Genomic DNA, 18,230 nt, shown 5'->3' on the forward strand with positions numbered 1-18,230 from the left:
CGATTTAGTACTATATGTCTTATTATTGTGTTGTATTTTTGTACATTTTAGGTTTGAGGTATAATCTTCCGAGTTCTATGAGGGATATGTCATTTGGCAATCAATTCAATTAAGTTCAAGTTCAATAATCAAGTTCAATAAATGGACAGCCTATAATTTCAGGGGAGGTTAAGCACATAAAATACACGAAAACACACACAAACATAAATGAACACACATAAAAGAACATTAAACACATAAAAGAATAGTATAAACGAATGTATTCAAGTTCTTACATTTTTTTTCATGAAGGAAGCTCATTATTTCCTTGCTGGCCTGAGTATTAATTACTGTTCTGACACGGTATGAATCATTAACATAAGTAAATGGTGCAATTAACTGGAATGAAAACAAATAAAAGTAAAATTTGGTACTATTGTATTATGGCTGTCTATGATGTTTTCAATATATTGATGTTAATATGATGGCTTGGTTGACCAGACGGTGGTCGAAGTGGTCGGGATTGAGGTTAAAGTGGACGAAGCCAAACTGTTGTTTGCGACAATCACGGCCAGTGAACAAACTTCACGCTGCTTTTATAGTGATTCTGTTTTGAGACAACCTAGCAAACTGTACTTTCCCTTGTGTAAGACTTCGCACGAAAGCAAAATACTGTTAAGTATATTCTAAAGTATAGAATATTTTACCTCGACGGAGATAAAGTGTATTTGTATACGATTTTATCAATCACAAAAAGAAGAAGTTTTAATTTTTTGATTCCCAACCTGCTATTGTCCCTTAATTGTTGTTTCCACGATTAGATTATTGTTTTGGTCAGTTAAGTGTTTCGACGTGTTGTCGAAGTTTTATTTTTTAACAGATTCTGTGGTCTGTGACGGACTACAAATAATCCAAGGTGGTCCAAGTCCTCGGTTCATATCTCGATACCGGCGATTCCACTTTTAATAGTTTTAAGTACAGGTATTTATTTTTCACCACACTATGATATTTTTAGCTGTTTTACATACGTTAATTGGTGGCTGAAAGTTGCGTTTTGCTGGCCATGCCAGCTGTCATCGTTATTTGGGGACCGAGCAGGGTTTTACATCCCTAGGGCCGCAAAATCAGCTTTCCACTTACTTTCTTAAAACATTAATGCATATTAAATACACAATCAGTATCCATAGCATTGCAATAGAATTATTTTGTTGTCACCGATGCTTAGCAACTATTTATTATTATTTTTGCTGATTCCTCAAATTATCTCTTTACACAACCTTAAAGTTGTAGTTGTGTTGACTATCCGTGTGCATTATTATTGTGGTGAATAGTGGTAATGTGGTGTGTGTGGTGAAAAAGCGTTCGTACCACGGACCGAATTGGTTTTGCAGCTCTCGATCGTTTTAAGTCCTCGACTTCGTTTTGAACTTAAAATTATCTCCAGCCGGCAAAACCTCATTTTCGGCCCTAGGTACGAAATATGCTATTGCACCAGCTCCCTACGCTTTTCTTGAGAGTTCCGTCACAAAATAAGGAGTGGCTCACTAGTATTTATGTGTTCTACACACAAAGCAGGAACCCACGTCAACGGACAAATGCAAGGTTAAAAGAAGCTGTAAACCTCTTAAAAGTTGAAAAGGTTAGGAAAATTGTCCATTCTTACAACCATTTTTCTGTGATTAACTGTTACTATTTCTTGTATTTTACAAACCAGCTGTTACTCCCCGAGATGCGATGTTGTACCTGTTCCAGATAAGTAGTGTTCCTGCACCAGTTCCCGGTCTTCGCAACATGTGTCTCAATTAGCGTAATCAATATCGATATCAACTCCGGCGTCTTATCAGCTGATCGGCCCAAGGTGATAAGCTGCTGTAATGGTCATCATTACATAGGATCGCCTGCAGCCTCACAGCTATCTCGCTCTACTCTCCCGTGCTGTCGTGGAGATGATTGGACTGAAGCTGATACACCTAAGTTACACTTGGACGGTTTATTTATTGATTAATAGATGTATGGCCAAATCACATCCATCAGTCAATTTCGTGTGTTTATTTGTTGGTCGTGTATCAAGAAATTGACGCAAGGTGCAATATAATAGGGGTTTTCGCTACATTACTGTGAAATTACCTGTTTTCGTTACATGTATATCACCTGCGGAAATTCATCATTACATTGTTTACTACGGAAAAGGAATGTTTACCATGCATAAGTTATGTTTACTATATTTTTTCGATTTTGCCGACGTAAACAAAGATTTTTGAGCAGAAATTGACAATAATTTTGTAGCTTGTAATCCTCAATCAGCAGACATAAACAAAAATCTGCCTGTACGGTTTACTGGGTTGTTATTGTTATTATGTTTTAATTAAACTAGGGTGGAGTTAAAAAAAATTAGGATCATTTGTATAGAAAAGATAAAGAATGTATTTCGCATATAATTGAGTGACTCTATACAGGTGTGTCGATAAGGAGCTGAGCGTGATGTTGAGGGGTAAGAAGTGGGGACAATGCAGTATTTTTTTTCAATGCAGCAATTTTCTCACATGTCCCTTTCGCACTTAAGATCTACAACTTTAGGAAGTTTGCGGATAGCCCCTAGGACGCAACTAACCATTAGCATCTTTAATTATTTTTGCAAAACTACCAGATTTTAATTGCTGACGTTTCAGCCTTGCAAATGATGCTGGTGGTAACATATGAGATTTTACGACACAAAAGTACTCTTCCATCAGCCTACCCATAGCACGTTTCCACTACCATCGCCAGCAAAGGTTGGCGCATTCCTGGGAATCACCGCAGACTCCTGAAGACATTGACAGATCGTGCCACACGCACGCGCACACACACAAACGCTCGCACACACGCGCAAACCGGGTAATTGCCCCGTGTCATATAGACAAGCCTCGTCCACCTGCTTAATTATTCCACCGTCCATGCTCAGCTGATCTAATTGGTGTCGCATGGAAATTCAGCCCTTATTGAGACGTCCTCATTACCCGCGCTTGTAGCTTGTACCCATTCATCAGGCGGGAAAAAACCGCGGGAGCTTGGAAAACTCGTCGACATCGGAGGCGCGTCAACCTCATGTCCGACTTGTGTCGTGGGGCAGCGCGGTCTGGAGTTGGGGGTTTGTGGTAACGTGCTGTTCATTAATTTTTAATTAGATTAGTAATAGTAGGCTAATTAATTTGAATATTTGCAATAAAACTGCACGATCAACTAATTCAAAAGGTGTCTGCATATCCATCTTACACGACTCGTCGAATAGTACGCATATCCAATATTCTTTTAGGTGGATCGACAACTTTGAGTTGAACATTTTGGATGTTTGCAGCAAAACTGTATCATTTTTTTTATCAGGAAATCAAATCAACATTACTTGATGGCTAGGTTAATGACAACAAATAAAGTTCTACTGAATTATATTTCATACATAAGTAACAACTACCTAATATTTCGATGTATTCCAAGGCTGAATGCTTGTAGTTCGTATTTCCATCACAGAATGCTCATGATTCCGAACAACTCTGACGTATGAATGTTTCTATCCCTACGTAGCGATTGAACCGAGAGGTCTCCATACTTTTAACTTGTGACTACTGATAGTTCGTGTGCGAGTCATCAACAATTCTTACTACTGGGTTGTTTCATCCATCAATTGCATAACTCAGACACATGTACATTTTGTCTATGTAATACAAAAAAATTAACAAAATATTTCTTCTTTCAGGCAACAACAACAACTCCGAATACTCCCAATTGGACTCCAAGTCTTACCAATGGTTTGGAGCGACAGTTCGGAGCTCGGGAGAAGATGGAGTCATCGTGGTGAGTGATTTTATTCAACGTTATTTTTAATTTTGTTGTACATGTGAATGTATTATTATAGATAAAAGCATCGGCATTACAGCTCTAGACCAAGAATTCAACAGTTGATTAAAAGTTGTTCAGTTGAGCAGGCATCAAACACCATAAAACTCCCCTAAGTTTCAGCACCACAAAAAGTTACTACTCCCTAAATTCATTAAACCGTATCCTACTTTTTGCGAAAATCTACTCAGGCGGTCGAGTATTTGGCGACACACTCATGCAAGGCGAATTCTCTTAACTAGCTGGAAGACTGGAAAGTCTAGAGAGATCAAACGTTTCTACTTGTAAAAACGGAAATTCATACTAATTTTGACTCGGCGCTTCGAATCCCGCCACCAGCTGTTTAGCACGCTCACGTGACCTCACTGAAATAGATTTGGCCGCGTTGGAGGCTGACTCAACGCGCCAAGGCTGGTCTCCCCCGCAACGCGTTGAACGATGAAACGTAAACTGACGTTGTCGATAGTGTACGTTGTATTTGTAATAGGTAATGACTAATTGTTTCACGTAATTTATCACTTGATGCACAGTCGATAACTGTACAATATTTAAAGTTTTAAAGTACAGTACATAGTGAGAATTTACAGTTAAATATCTACAGGATTCATATTCCGATGACACATTTCACAATCTATCAAGTTCAGATGCAAAATAAGAATTGTTTTTAGAGGACGCTTGTCGATGGTGATAGCCAGAAAAATAGCTTACGCACGTTGAAAATTTATCATATAGGACCTAAAAGTCACTTAAAAAGAAGAAATTGAAAAATTTATTTCAGGTTTATGTGACAAGCTGTGGATCTGTTAAATAAATCTAAACCAATTGTCTTTACAGTTCATGTAGTAATATACTTAATGTTAATAATATTCAAGGGTTTATTCTTATATATTAGGCCTATCATGTATTATGTTAGAATTCATTTAGTGATATTAGTACCTTGGTTTAAAAAATTTTTAAATTGGTCCTTCGAGCCGGATCTTGTATTACACAAACTCTTATACATCTTTTCGGGTGAATTGTGTGCGAAAATGCAGGGAAAGTCATTTTTTACCTACCAATGTATCATGAAAATAGCTTACAGAATAGTCCAACTAATAAGTAGAAACATAACTCTTTTTTCTTAGTTTTTACCGGAAAATTATCCACTCATATTGCACAACGGCGCCAAAGCGATTGTACCAAGTCCAGCGTTCCTCAGTGTTCCAGTGTGGTCCGTGTTCGCGGGTGTTCCTTGATTGTTGCAGACGTGAAGTAAATCACCGATGAAATACCCGCGCAAATAGAGACGCTCATTAGAGTTTATGAGAGCCCGGAGCGCTTTGGAGCGCATCGCCCGGCGCTTACTGCGCTATTGTATCAATGTTCAGGCCATCACCGTCCGCTAAGCTGTAAAGTAACAATGGAAGTTTTCATTGACTTGGTTTTTACTTGTGTAAAACTGGATTTTGGTTTTAGCTAGGAAAAAGAAGTACAGACAGTTGATTTTTGTTTTTAAATTAGTTTACCATCAATATTTTGAGATGTGGACGCAAATGAGGCGTATTCAGTATTGTAGTAATGAGGAGTATTTGCGTATTCAGTGCAAATGTGAATGGGAGATGAGTTTTTGGGGTTTGTGGGGATGATGAGATGGAGTTTGTGAGATGTCATGTGTTCAGGCTGATAAAGATTAACTGTTTCGACATTCAGATCAAATAATTAATATTAGGTCCAATAGGTCAAGTGCAGGTAGTTCTTAGTCGTTGTAGGATATAACTGCAGACCTTTCGACTGCAAAGAAATCACACAAATTTCTCAGCTTCAACTACTCTAGGTCTCAGTAGGAACTATATTAATCAATATTCAAAAGTATATTAAAATAAAATTTCCATTGTGATGATTTCCTGACAGATTACGCGTACTTTATCAATAGCATTTGGTGATTGCTGTTGGTCGATCTACAGCAGAATCACTAAAATATATCTATAAGTTATCAATATCCTGTACTGACAACTGTGTGTTCTTTTGATTAGACTTAGAATAGCATGGGAAACATTGGATTGATAGGTTGCACCATTTTAAAGTTACATCAAACTATGGGAACCGACATTCCAAAGCCACCGACCACGTCTACGTTCGGCGGTCCAACACGAGTCCGGAGAAGAATCCACCCGGGCATGAGAACGTTATAAAACACTTATTCGGGAACGCACCGCCCGATTTATTCGTAAACGGATTCCGGATGAAACTGTATTTTTATCGTGCGTTGTCGGCGGCCGTTGTCCGTTGTTCGTCGTATTTATGGCGGCGGACGTGTAAAATTCCAGGGTCCGTCGGCGTCCGGCGTCAGACAAATTCACTCCGCCTCCTTCTACGGCGACGGGCTCAGAGGTCTTCGCGAGAATCCTGTAAGATAACCGGGGTAATTTATAAACAGTGTTTTAAACGTCGCCGCTGAAATATGGTGGTTATGTCGCGGAATTATGCGGCCACCGGGGCTTCCATTGTCCATTGTCCGTGTTTAGCGACGTTTCGACTCCTCCGTGCTTCTTCAGGCGTCGACGCCGCGCCTAGGGTGGTACAGCGGCACAGCTACTGCGGGGATATACCACGTGACCTGGTGCCCTCGGTGTCTTATGCGACCATTGTTCCGGAATATGTTGCTGTAGGTAATGTTTTAGAGAGTGAATAAACCAACTTTCTCGGCGAGACGGTGGTAGGGCGTGCAGATGTCTAACTGAGAGTACAGAGAGACTTTGTGTTGTATTTATTTGTTAGCATTGCTGCAAACTATGAAAACAATAATGTTAAAATAATTTAATTTGATTTCGTATAACTTTAGGGGATTTAATTAGGATTTCAGTCAATGGAGTTAAACATTGAAAAAAAACACCGTATAAGAATAGCATAGGGAATTAAATACGTCTTCCAAGTTCACATTGAGCTATGATTAAGGGTAGTTAATCAACATCAAATTTACGTTTCTAGATTTTTTTTAAGAATTCAATCTGTCTGGAGGGTAAAGGCCTGTTTATAGAATGTGTGACAACTGAAGCAGATCAAAGATTCGCGTTATATAAAATACGTGAATATGAGGTAGGTAGCAACTTTTTACCTCACTAATCTATAATTATTTTCTGTATAAATAAAACATCCACACATTACTTAAAGCAAGTAGTATTGTCTTCACACACATATGAAATTAAATGAAAAATGTCTTTATTTAAGAGGCGAAGTTAGGACTTGCAAGTCCTCTCTACCACTTAACCTCTAAAACATAAATTAAACTATTCACTTATATAAATAAATTCAAATAATCTAAAGTAGGCCTACTATATTACAAATAGTGACCGACACAACACAATCACACAAAAATATCTTCGTAACTTCGTAAAACTGTTAATCGCTCTAATGTCCAATCCAGTCTCAACGTCAATCTTTGTATTCAATTGTTCTTCCTAATACTGCACTAACGGTGCAAGCATCTTTACTATGCAAGTCCTATCCTCGAGAAAATTGTATGTCTCCAAATCAGCTGGTTAAATTTGAATATTGCACACGCACAATAAGGCTGCCTTACAATCTACACTAACAATAAAACACCACCGTTCAACACTGTAACTGTTGATTATTTAAACAAGGTTTGCATTTGGTTGTTGATGAGCGGATTGTCAATTCAGCAAGGACCGTTCAACTCACACTTATAACGAGGGAGATTTTCAAGATTGCATGTGTACGTGGTATTCATAACACATGTCACTCATTGTATTCATGCTTGCGTGACTTGAGATCAAAACAATTTGAAGAGCGGTTGTTTTTCAGCGGACATTGGTCATAAGTAACAGATGATTTGCAATTGTTGACTGGTACCATTGAACGTTTACACTGTGTAATATGGCTACGTTTTAAATTGACGACGCTGACCAAATTAAGTTTGGCTTGTATAGAAACTCTCCAAAGTAAAAGAGAGGAGAGAAGGATTTCCTAGCAGACCTATACTATTTTCTTATACGTTAACCTACAGCTTAAGAAGGCTTCGAAAGGCTTCCAGGTCCCGGCATTACCAATTTGATGTTATTAATTTTTGCACTACCACTGGTGGTGGGATCTGAAGAAGTCCTCCGTCCCATCCTGTACCACTAGACTTCCCTTATCTACAACACATAAAACCCGCAAGGATTTATTGAAGGGAGTTTACCAATACAAAGAAATTTCTCCTCGTCTGAAAATACCTGCCAATCCTTTTTAAATGGATGACCCCACGACCTAGGTTGAATGGGTCAGTTAATAGCCATTAATAATTGGAGAGAATTGAGCCCGAAATCCTGGCACAGAAGACACTCGATTTTAACAAATCGAACCGTGACAATAAGGACATAAAATTGTTACCGTATTTCCTTAGTGGAGGTTCCTATACATAGATCAAGAAATTCTCGCGTGATGGACCTATACCTTTTCGAAGTTGAGCTCAAAACCTAAAAGTCATAAGTGATTTGCAGGATTTTAACCCTTTCTTTCAGTACCGAAGTCCTATGCTTTGACGAGCAGATCTGATGCGCCCTCAACAGTGATACAAACCCGATTAATAATAAATAAGAAAGCATCACCAGGAAAAAATATTACTAAAAACACTTTTAATCGAAAGCAATGTCAAGGTCCTAAGTTGTCGTATTCGCATACTTTTCTCTCTAAGTAAAACCTTACTTCACCACACTACGCTACGTCACAACTACGTCGGTGGTCTCACTAAACGAAGTACGTACGTCCCGTAGATGGCGCTGTCATTGTACGTACAATACGTACGCCAGTAATGGCTAGGCCTCTTCCTTTACGTACCTTTGTTTATTAAGCCGGTTGTTGGTTTTGTCGTAGAATTTACGATAACGTTCCTTAATGAAAGGCCTCTTGGTTAACTGTGGGTTACTGATATTTTACTTTATTGAAATCCTTGGCTGACTCGAGCTTTGGAATTCCAAATGGATAGAAGGTTGTGAATAATTGTAATTGTAGAGTTTGTGTTTAGTGTTCAATAGAGGCAGTGACAATAGAATTGTACGATTGTGTCATTATAATGTTTTGTTAATAAAAAGTCAAACCTCTCTAACTTTAGATGGTTGACATCTAACCTGAAAATTGAAAACTTTGTTTTTTTCCTAACTCAGCCAACCTTACTTTTCTTACAGTTTTTTTTAGATATGTCTATATTTTACAAATTATATCATATTTAATGTTAAAACTGAGGCCTTCTTTTGATAACACTGATTAATCAATGTAAACTTATAACAACAGCTGATTGCATCAGATCCCATTGACTTTTTGAGGAATATAAACAGCCAATTGTGGATAGAGCGCGAAGCTCAGTATTCAGGTTTCAATTTCGTCTATAATTTGATACTGTGACCTAGTTGTTTGGAATCCATCTTCATTTGTACGTCAACCTTTTTATTTTTAATAATTAAAATCTCTCCTTCCACTAAAAACCCCTACGATACTTTTCACAAAGGGTAAAACAAAACTTAAGTTTATGTAATTACTATTGCAATGAGAACGACATAACAATTACCCAAATAACTAGCCATCATTACCCAGTTGCGCAGTGCGCATCCCTAATTACCACACTAATGATGGTGGACCAATTAATGCGCTGAGGACAAAAGCTGGTAATGACGTCTCTTGTGATTGATGACACTAATAGAGACGAATGTCTTCATCAGCGGGCTATAATAAACATACGCCATCCGCTATCCGCAACCCGCTATCCGCTATCCGCTATACGCTTGCTTCAAGGTGTGTTAGATATGTGATGTTGATTTGCGGGTAAAAATTGCATAGGCAGAATGCTCAAGGAATTGATCCCGGTGTTTCCGCTGTTAAATTAAACCTTAGACATTAGCAATATTGAAGAGTGGTTAATCACTATTATGTGTTTGCGAAAAAGGAAAAGATCTCTTTACTGGGATGAGACGGATATGTTATTAACTATATGACTCCACTGTGACTGTGTTTTATTGAAGATTTTTTTCAGGAGTTTTTCCCCCTCTTGAACAAACTGAAGTCATCGCTAATTATAGTCTAAACCTCAACACCACAATCATTTTTATGATTTCAAAATACAAACAATGTTTTTGTATTTCATGTAACATCATGTAACAATACCTACGTAATTGTTAAGGCAATTTAAATGTACTTGAACACAAGGGTAAGTTTTCTTTCATTTTTGATCTCGTTTGAAAATAGAATCAATTTAAAAACTAAGTCAAATGCTTTATTGCTTTTTTAGGGTCAATGCTTTTCGTGATGTAGAAATATCATGAATACTTTTTTACTTATTACGAATAGGGGTTTTTACAGCCTTGTGGTACTAAAAATGACTAAATATAGCAAAAAGATTATCCAATCTATCTGCTAAATGTTATTTATATTACACGAATCTGAATTACAACTCTAAGTTTTTTTATTGTATCCAATCCAAAACACAACAGTTCCGATTTTCCGGTCATTGAGTTTCGATTAGAGGATGAGGGCTTGCTTAATTTTCAATCCAAGTTTTCATTGGGTGGTCAATGCAATCCTAAGGCAAATTAACTTTACCCGAAGAAACTCAATTAAAGCTCCTTAAGTATTTATTTCTAACAGTTCAATTCCTCTATTCCTGATTACTCCAGATTTCAAATGTCTCTCAACCTCAACCTTTTCTCTGTGGTGAATTGCAAGCTCGTGAACGTACTTTTCCGCGTTTTACTGCCCTCTATCTAGGTCTAGAAATGTCTTAATCTGCAATAACAGCAGAGTAAAGCGCCATATGGCCCGCTACCAGTAATGACTGCACTAATATAGATTTAACCGTCTAGTGGCCGCCGCGCCGCAGCTAAAAGCAGGGATTAGCTCTGCGCCTGGAGACTACAACGGGCGGTCGTACTGATGGCGCGCGACAAAGTATTAGGAATTTCATTTCGATTTTACATTGGTATACAAATATATTTTTAACTTTACGAAAACTTGACTTCTATTCTTGTGTGACATAGGTGCACGCTTAAAGCTAATTATTTCAACAATTAGTGGCTGTCACTATTATTTAATTAAATACGTTGAAAGATTATGATAAAATGTGAAGAGGCTTTTCTATACGTCTCGAAGAGTTTATTCAAGTGCGTTTCAAACTCAAAGGGACTGGTTTAGAAGGTAGAGTTCAAGTCTGCAGAACCGTGTTCAAATCCCACCAATCACCAATTGTCTGTAGATTTACCCATTCACAAAACAATGAAGTATGTATCCCTAAAACAAGAAGTGATTTCTCTGTATTTGAAAAATCCCTCCGGTTAGAGCCACTCTGTAATTAATTTATACTTATTGTTGAACAGAGTGTCACGATAAAACAAATAGTGGTTGTTTTAAAATACTAACTTAACTGTAAGTTACTTTCACCATAAAATGGTTACTGTTGTGAGAACAGTTTATTTCATAACACCTGTTAATTTCTATTAATTATTATCATATGTTTATTTGTTATTCTATGTTTGTAGAAAGGTAAATAAAGTGAGTTGAGTTTGAGTTATGACATAAAACAGTCCATTCACTTAATTCCTAGTAAAATAGTACATGGTGGCAGCGGTTTAGAGCTATGCCTCAGAAGAGAAATCCAAGAAGGAAACAATCTGACTATGAAGATAATGAAAATGAAAGAAGCAGAGAAAATGAATACAACAATTCAACTAAGAAGTCAATCATTGTATCAAACACTCATTCAGTTATTCAACCTCCAGCTAGTTTCTCCTTTGTACCAGCAGATTGGCCAAGATGGAAAACAAGATTTCAAAGATATCGGTCAGCATCTGGGCTATCTGAAGAGTCTGAGAACAAACAAATCAACACTCTTATATACACATTAGGTGAGAAAGCTGATGAGATTTTTGCATCTTTTAATTTAGCAACCGAATCAACGCTAACATTTGAAGAAGTCTTAGATTTATTTGACAAACATTTTATTCCACGGAGAAACTTAATTTTTGAAAGAGCAAAGTTTTTGAAGAGACAACAAAAAATTAATGAAACAGTTGAAGAGTTTATAGTTAGTCTCCATTCCTTGGCTAGAACCTGTGACTGGGGTTCACTTAATGATGAAATGGTGTTGATGGTACTAATACTGGGTTTAAATGATGAGAAACTTAGTGATCGCTTGTTGCTAGATCCCGAGATGAATTTAGACAAGGCCATTACAGTTATAAGACATGCAGATAACGTAAAGAAAGAGAAGGCAGATTTATGTGATGAGAAAAGAGTTCAAATTGAAGCAACTACGTCATCGAGTTCAAACCAAAATCAAGGATATAGGTTTCGTCAAAAGAAACAAGAATACCCAGCGCAATGTATCTGGTGTGGTTATAAACCGTCCCATCCAAGAAGCACGTGTCCAGCAAAAAGCGCAACATGTAACTTATGCAAAAAGATTGGTCACTTTTCGAAGGTCTGCAGATCTAAAGAAGCACAGGAAGTAACTGATGAAAATGAAGTAAGTGAACTTGGACCTTCAAATAATAAAGTATTCATAGGTACACTTGGGGATGGGTCAAAATGTAAGCCCTGGAAACTAGAATTAGTATTTGAGGGAAAACCACAAACATTTAAAATTGATTCAGGGGCAGATGTAACAGTAATTCCCCCTGGCATAGTTGATCCAAGTAGGATCCAGCCGACTCTAGTTGAGTTGTTTGGGGCTGGTAGAACAAAATTAGAAACTGTAGGTTGTGTTAGAGCTAATATCCAATACAGAGATGTTAAAATAAATCACTGGGCGTCATTCCTGATCCCTATACAATAGCACTTAAGGATGGTGCAAAGCCATACGCAATAACCACTCCTAGGACAGTACCTTTACCCCTAATGTGTCAAGTGAAAAAAGAACTAGAAAGTATGGTACAAAATAATGTAATCACGCCAGTTGAGCATGCTACTGAATGGTGCTCAGCAATGGTAGTAGTGCCTAAATCTAATGGAGATGTCCGCATATGTGTTGACTTAACAAAGGTGAATGAATCCATCCAGCGGTCTTATCATCCGATTCCCAAAATTGAAACGTCTCTCAGCTCAATCTCAGGAGCAAAATGGTTTTCAAAACTTGATGCAAACAGTGGTTTTTGGCAAGTCCCCTTAAATGTAAATTCCCAGGATCTAACTACTTTCCTTACCCCCTTTGGACGTTTTAAATTTCTCAAACTTCCATTTGGAATCACATCAGCACCTGAACATTTTCAGAAATGCATGAACAAAATCTTAGACAACCAGTCAAATGTCGCAGTCCATATGGACGATATTCTGATTTGGGGCAAAACGAAAGAAGAACATGATACAGTTGTTCGGCAAGTACTTGAAAAGCTTAAAAATGTAGGAATGACACTTAACAAAGACAAAACTGAGTTTGGGAAGTCAAGTATTAAATTCCTCGGGCATTTCCTCTCATCCGATGGAATTTCTGTTGATAAGGAAAAGGTTTCCGACATTCTCAAAATGGACTGCCCAAAAAACGTAAAAGAACTTCAAAGGTTCAATGGGATGGTAAACTTTCTTGGTAAGTTTATTCCTGACAAAGCTAAGATTTTGGCCCCAATGAATTCACTACTTCAAGCTAACGTTCCATGGATATGGGGTCCTGAGCAGGCGAAGGCATTTGATGAAATAAAACTCATTTTGACTAACTCTCCTTGCCTAGCCATTTACGATGTAAATCGGGAAACAATTATCTCCTGTGATGCCTCGCTTCAAGGACTAGGATCAACTCTTTCTCAAGTTCAAGATGATGGTTCCATACGACCAGTATCATTTGCATCCCGAAGCCTTCTACCTTCTGAAAAAAACTATGCAAACATCGAGAGGGAGGCTACAGCTGTTGCTTGGGCATGTGAAAAGTTTCAAGAATTTATTATTGGCAAGAGAATAACAATACAAACAGATCACAAACCACTACTTCAAATTTTGAAATCCAAACATCTTGATGAATTGTCTCCAAGAATTCAAAGAATTCGATTGCGTCTCATGAGATATGATTTTTCAATTACTTATATTCCTGGAAAGCAGCTTCTAGTTCCTGATGCTCTTTCAAGAGCACCTCTCCCATTTTCAGGTACTGATGACCGTGAGTTAGAAGAAGAAACTCAAGCGTTTGTTCAAATGGTTTTGTCGTCCATCGATATAAACGACTGCATAGTTGCTAAAGTATTGAAGGAACAAAATAAAGATCCGACTTTACGTGAACTGAAAAAAATAATCATCCAAGGTTGGCCTTCTAAGACATCATTACGAGATGACCTAAAACCGTATAATTCAGTTAAGGATGAGCTAAGTGTTGATAATGAGATGATACTACGAGGTTCAAGACTTGTAATTCAGCCAGCTCTGCAGTCTTGGGCACTTCAAAGAGTACATGAAGGTCATTTTGGAATCACCAAGTGTCGTTTACGTGCAAAAGAGTCAGTCTGGTGGCCAGGAATTTCTTCAGCCATTGAAAGTATGGTGAAATCATGCCCTACTTGTATTAAACATTCAAGGAACAGTCATGAACCATTGCTTCCCACACAATTCCCTGACAGGCCATGGAAAACACTTGCGATGGATTTGTTCAAACTTGAAGGGGTTTGGTTTTTGACTGTGACAGATTATTACTCCAGATATTTTGAGATAGCTGAATTAGAGTCATTAACATCACGAGAAGTAATAATGAGATGCAAAGCCTTTTTCTGTCGACACGGCATTCCAGAAGAAATTAGGTCTGACTGTGGGTCTCAATTTCAAGTCCTTGAACATTCAGATTTCAAGACATTTTCCAAAGTTTATGGCTTCAAGCATATAACAAGTAGCCCAAAATTTTCCCAAAGCAATGGAGAGGCTGAAGCGGCAGTGAAAATCGCCAAAATGATTCTAAAGAAAAATGTGGAAGACCCTTATTTGGCGCTTCTAGCCTATCGAACGACACCCCTCTGGAATGGGTTCAGTCCCTCTCAGCTTCTTATGAACAGGCGATTACGGAGCACATTGCCTCAGACAGGACATTTGCTTTGTGGAAAACCAGATCTAAAGGATCTTAAAGGGAGAGAAGAAACATATCGTGAGAAGTACAAACACAACTATGATAGAAGGCACAAAGTGCACACTCTCAATCCTCTTCATATAGGAGACCCAGTTTGGATTGTGGACCTTAGAAGACATGGCAAAATTGTGAAAATCTTGGACAGCCCTCGTTCATACATTGTTGAAACTGATAAGAGGAATGTGAGAAGAAATCGATTCCACCTCAAACTTGCCCCTTATTTAAGAGAGGAAAACAGTGAACACAATTTGTCAGCAAATACACATCAAACAGAACCATACAACCGTCCAAAGAGAAATATACACAAACCAAGCTGGTTGAAGAACTTTCAAACTTAAAAGGGAGGATGTTGTGAGAACAGTTTATTTCATAACACCTGTTAATTTCTATTAATTATTATCATATGTTTATTTGTTATTCTATGTTTGTAGAAAGGTAAATAAAGTGAGTTGAGTTTGAGTTATGACATAAAACAGTCCATTCACTTAATTCCTAGTAAAATAGTACAGTTACCATTTCACACCCTAGAATTGTCAAGTTATTTATTCTTCTGTGACCGTAGTTGTGAATTGTTGATTCCCCATCATCGCGTTGCAGCTGTTAGGTGACCTATTAGTTTAGTAACATTTACACAGTGACTGTGCTTTTCCCAGTCACTCTGACGGGCGCACATGAAAAGAGCCCAAAAACTCAGGCAGACGCTTGAAAAGCGCCCGGACCTCCAAGGTCCCAACCAGGATGGTGCGAAAAGAGCCCGGTCTCTTTTTAGAACTTTCACAACGGGTCTTCAAAATATAAAGAACAAATAACACAGTTGAATTACATGAAATTATTTACAATATTAAAAGATACACTTTTAAAAGATACATTAATAAAATATATATTATTCAAAGATATTTACATTACTAAGATATAGTCTGTTTACCTAACCTAACCTAACCTAACCCAACCTAACCCAACCTAACCTAACCTAACCTAACTTAACCTAACCTAACCCAACCAAACACAACACTATTTACTACTATATAACACTACTATATATACACACACAATTTATAGTCAGCTTCCTCCTCCTCAGGTACCTGTGGAGACCCGGGCTCTTTCCATGCTTAAGATTAGTGAACCTTTTTGGGGATTAAAATTTTGGGCTCTTTTCATGCGCTCCGACTCTGACCATTTCTGTCTACCCTTTGTTACACATTACATGCCGGGAATTCCTACAAGTTACCCAAGTTTATGTGTACCGCTGCCACTGACTGACGGCCGGGTTCAGGAGTTATTGTTCCTTGTCCACCGTGTTCCTGATCCTTGTTCCTTGTCTACAAGGGCCCGTGGAACCCATCCAACCGTTCCGTTCCTACAGTCCGTTGTCCGTTGCATTCCGTTACCAGCTGATCGCGTGTTTCGTTCCCGGGCAGACTTTGATGTCGTGTTCATGTTCTTTTTTTGCTGAAGGTTTCAATAGGCTGTATAGGTTGGTTTGTGCTTTATTGCAATTTAAGTTGATATAGTGTTGTCGAAAATGACTTTTTACTTATTTTGAGAGGAGGGACATGAATAAAATACTTTTTTGAACAAAAAAACTTTTTTTTACGTAGACTTAAATGCTAGGCACAGATACAAACTTTTTTAAAGAAGAGTTCCTTATTTTTTATTTATCACTTAAAACTAAAGAATTTTTCATAACACTTCACTTTTACTTCAACAGCTCACTGCTTGTTTTTCTTGATACGCTACACGATTCCCTTATCTGCGGTTGTACGCAGAGGCCTTCAAGATCATGTAGACGGACACCTGGAGGATTAAAGAGACCGCCAACCTCCTAAAATGTGTTTTTACTAAATATACCATCTTAATGTTCTTAGCTGACACTTTATATTTCCAAGCCAGGTTTTCAGTTGATAACTATATTCACACATGTAACATAGGAAGTATCGGTGTAATGTAGTAGCACACAACCAAATTTGACGGGGTCGAATTTTGTTTATTTTTACCCAAAAAATCAATGAGCGATCTGCGTAGATTGAAGTAAGATACCTTTGTCAATGACTATGACCAGATAAAAGTTTAAGTACAGCTGGGCCAAGTTTCGAAACATCAAAAACTATCTGTTATTCTTATGATCGAACCGGCGACCTCGTTACTACGAGTAGTATAACTACATTACCCAGCTATTGCTACCCAGCTTTGTGTAGTGCGGTAGTATATTGATGGGGTAGTATGGTAGTGTTGTAGTAGTGTATTGGTAGTATAGTGGTGTACCGCCAAGCGATAACCGCCAGTCCAGGCAATTACTCCCTACACCAACACTCACTTAGCTATCGGTGGACATTACCCTGGTTTATTACTCCATATATTACTCCGCGAGTAAGATAGAGGTTATAACACATTCTCATCCGGACGGAGTGTTTTGCAGGAATATATGGGTATCGGATGGTTCACCGTGCATCGTTTATTTACTACTGCACCGCTCTCTTGTATTTTATGACTCAGTAAAAGAATAAAGCTTGATCTCAGATGATGCTCTAAAGCTTGTATTCAGATGGATCTTTTCAAATATCGTTAAAAGTTTCACAGATTTTTGAAACCAGAACTGAGAATCGAGGCCAAAGTAGCTTTCGATCCTAATTATGAACAAAAAAAGTCTGCTGTATGAACCAAAGAATTTGAGAATTCAGTCTTATGGTGACCAGTTATAACACTAATCATTCACGTTTGTGAAATAGTTTTATGTTTGCTAGCCAAATATTATTTGTATCGGAATTTTGGCACGTGGCAACGAAAATGCTACGTTATACTGATGGAAAGTTAATTTGATTCATTAATAACCTAATTTACTGTAATCGTTTTTAGGATCCTTTTGTCAGTTTCCTCTGCTTTTCGCGCATTTTTACATGCTCAATATATTTTAATACTCAAGCTATAATTGTCCTATCTTTCCCTCAATTTTAATCTTTTTTCTCTGTCTGATGGCCCATGGACAGATTTTCTTCCTACACTAGAGTCATGAGTAACTAAGGGTATATAAAAAAGTCTTATCTAGAGATTTAAATCAAACGTGCTATAAGAATATATAATATACTATCCATGAAACCTAACTCAACATCACCTTTGATAAAAATTCTAAAATTTAAAATAATAATTACACCAAACACTCACCTGGCAGTTGCCCATACACCAGTTCTAATTTCTGTTACTTTTGTTGCCTGTTTTTCAAGTTTGTGCAATAAGTAATTTATTTTTCTAAATGCTACAAAAACTCAGGTATTTCTAATTACCGGTAGTCGACGAGTGTGTCACAAGTGGACAGGTTGTTATTTAT

At 37.7% G+C, this 18,230-nt stretch overlaps 1 protein-coding gene across 3 annotated transcripts in view; it reads left to right on the top strand.

Moving 5' to 3' along the window:
* The window catches only part of LOC129004409 (integrin alpha-PS2), a 206,879-nt gene that overhangs the window by 102,904 nt on the left and 85,745 nt on the right, over positions 1–18,230 (top strand). For all 3 annotated transcript variants that reach the window (XM_054432985.1, XM_054432984.1, XM_054432986.1), the window contains exon 4: positions 3,710–3,807. In XM_054432985.1, coding sequence (XP_054288960.1) covers positions 3,710–3,807 — 98 coding nt within the window. The remainder of the gene's footprint in view (positions 1–3,709; positions 3,808–18,230) is intronic.

Source organism: Macrosteles quadrilineatus, unplaced genomic scaffold (genome assembly GCF_028750875.1).
Source record: "Macrosteles quadrilineatus isolate MER2022 unplaced genomic scaffold, UCM_ALF_1.0 Scaffold_9__3_contigs__length_116548681, whole genome shotgun sequence".
Classification (NCBI taxonomy): Eukaryota; Metazoa; Arthropoda; class Insecta; order Hemiptera; family Cicadellidae; genus Macrosteles; species Macrosteles quadrilineatus.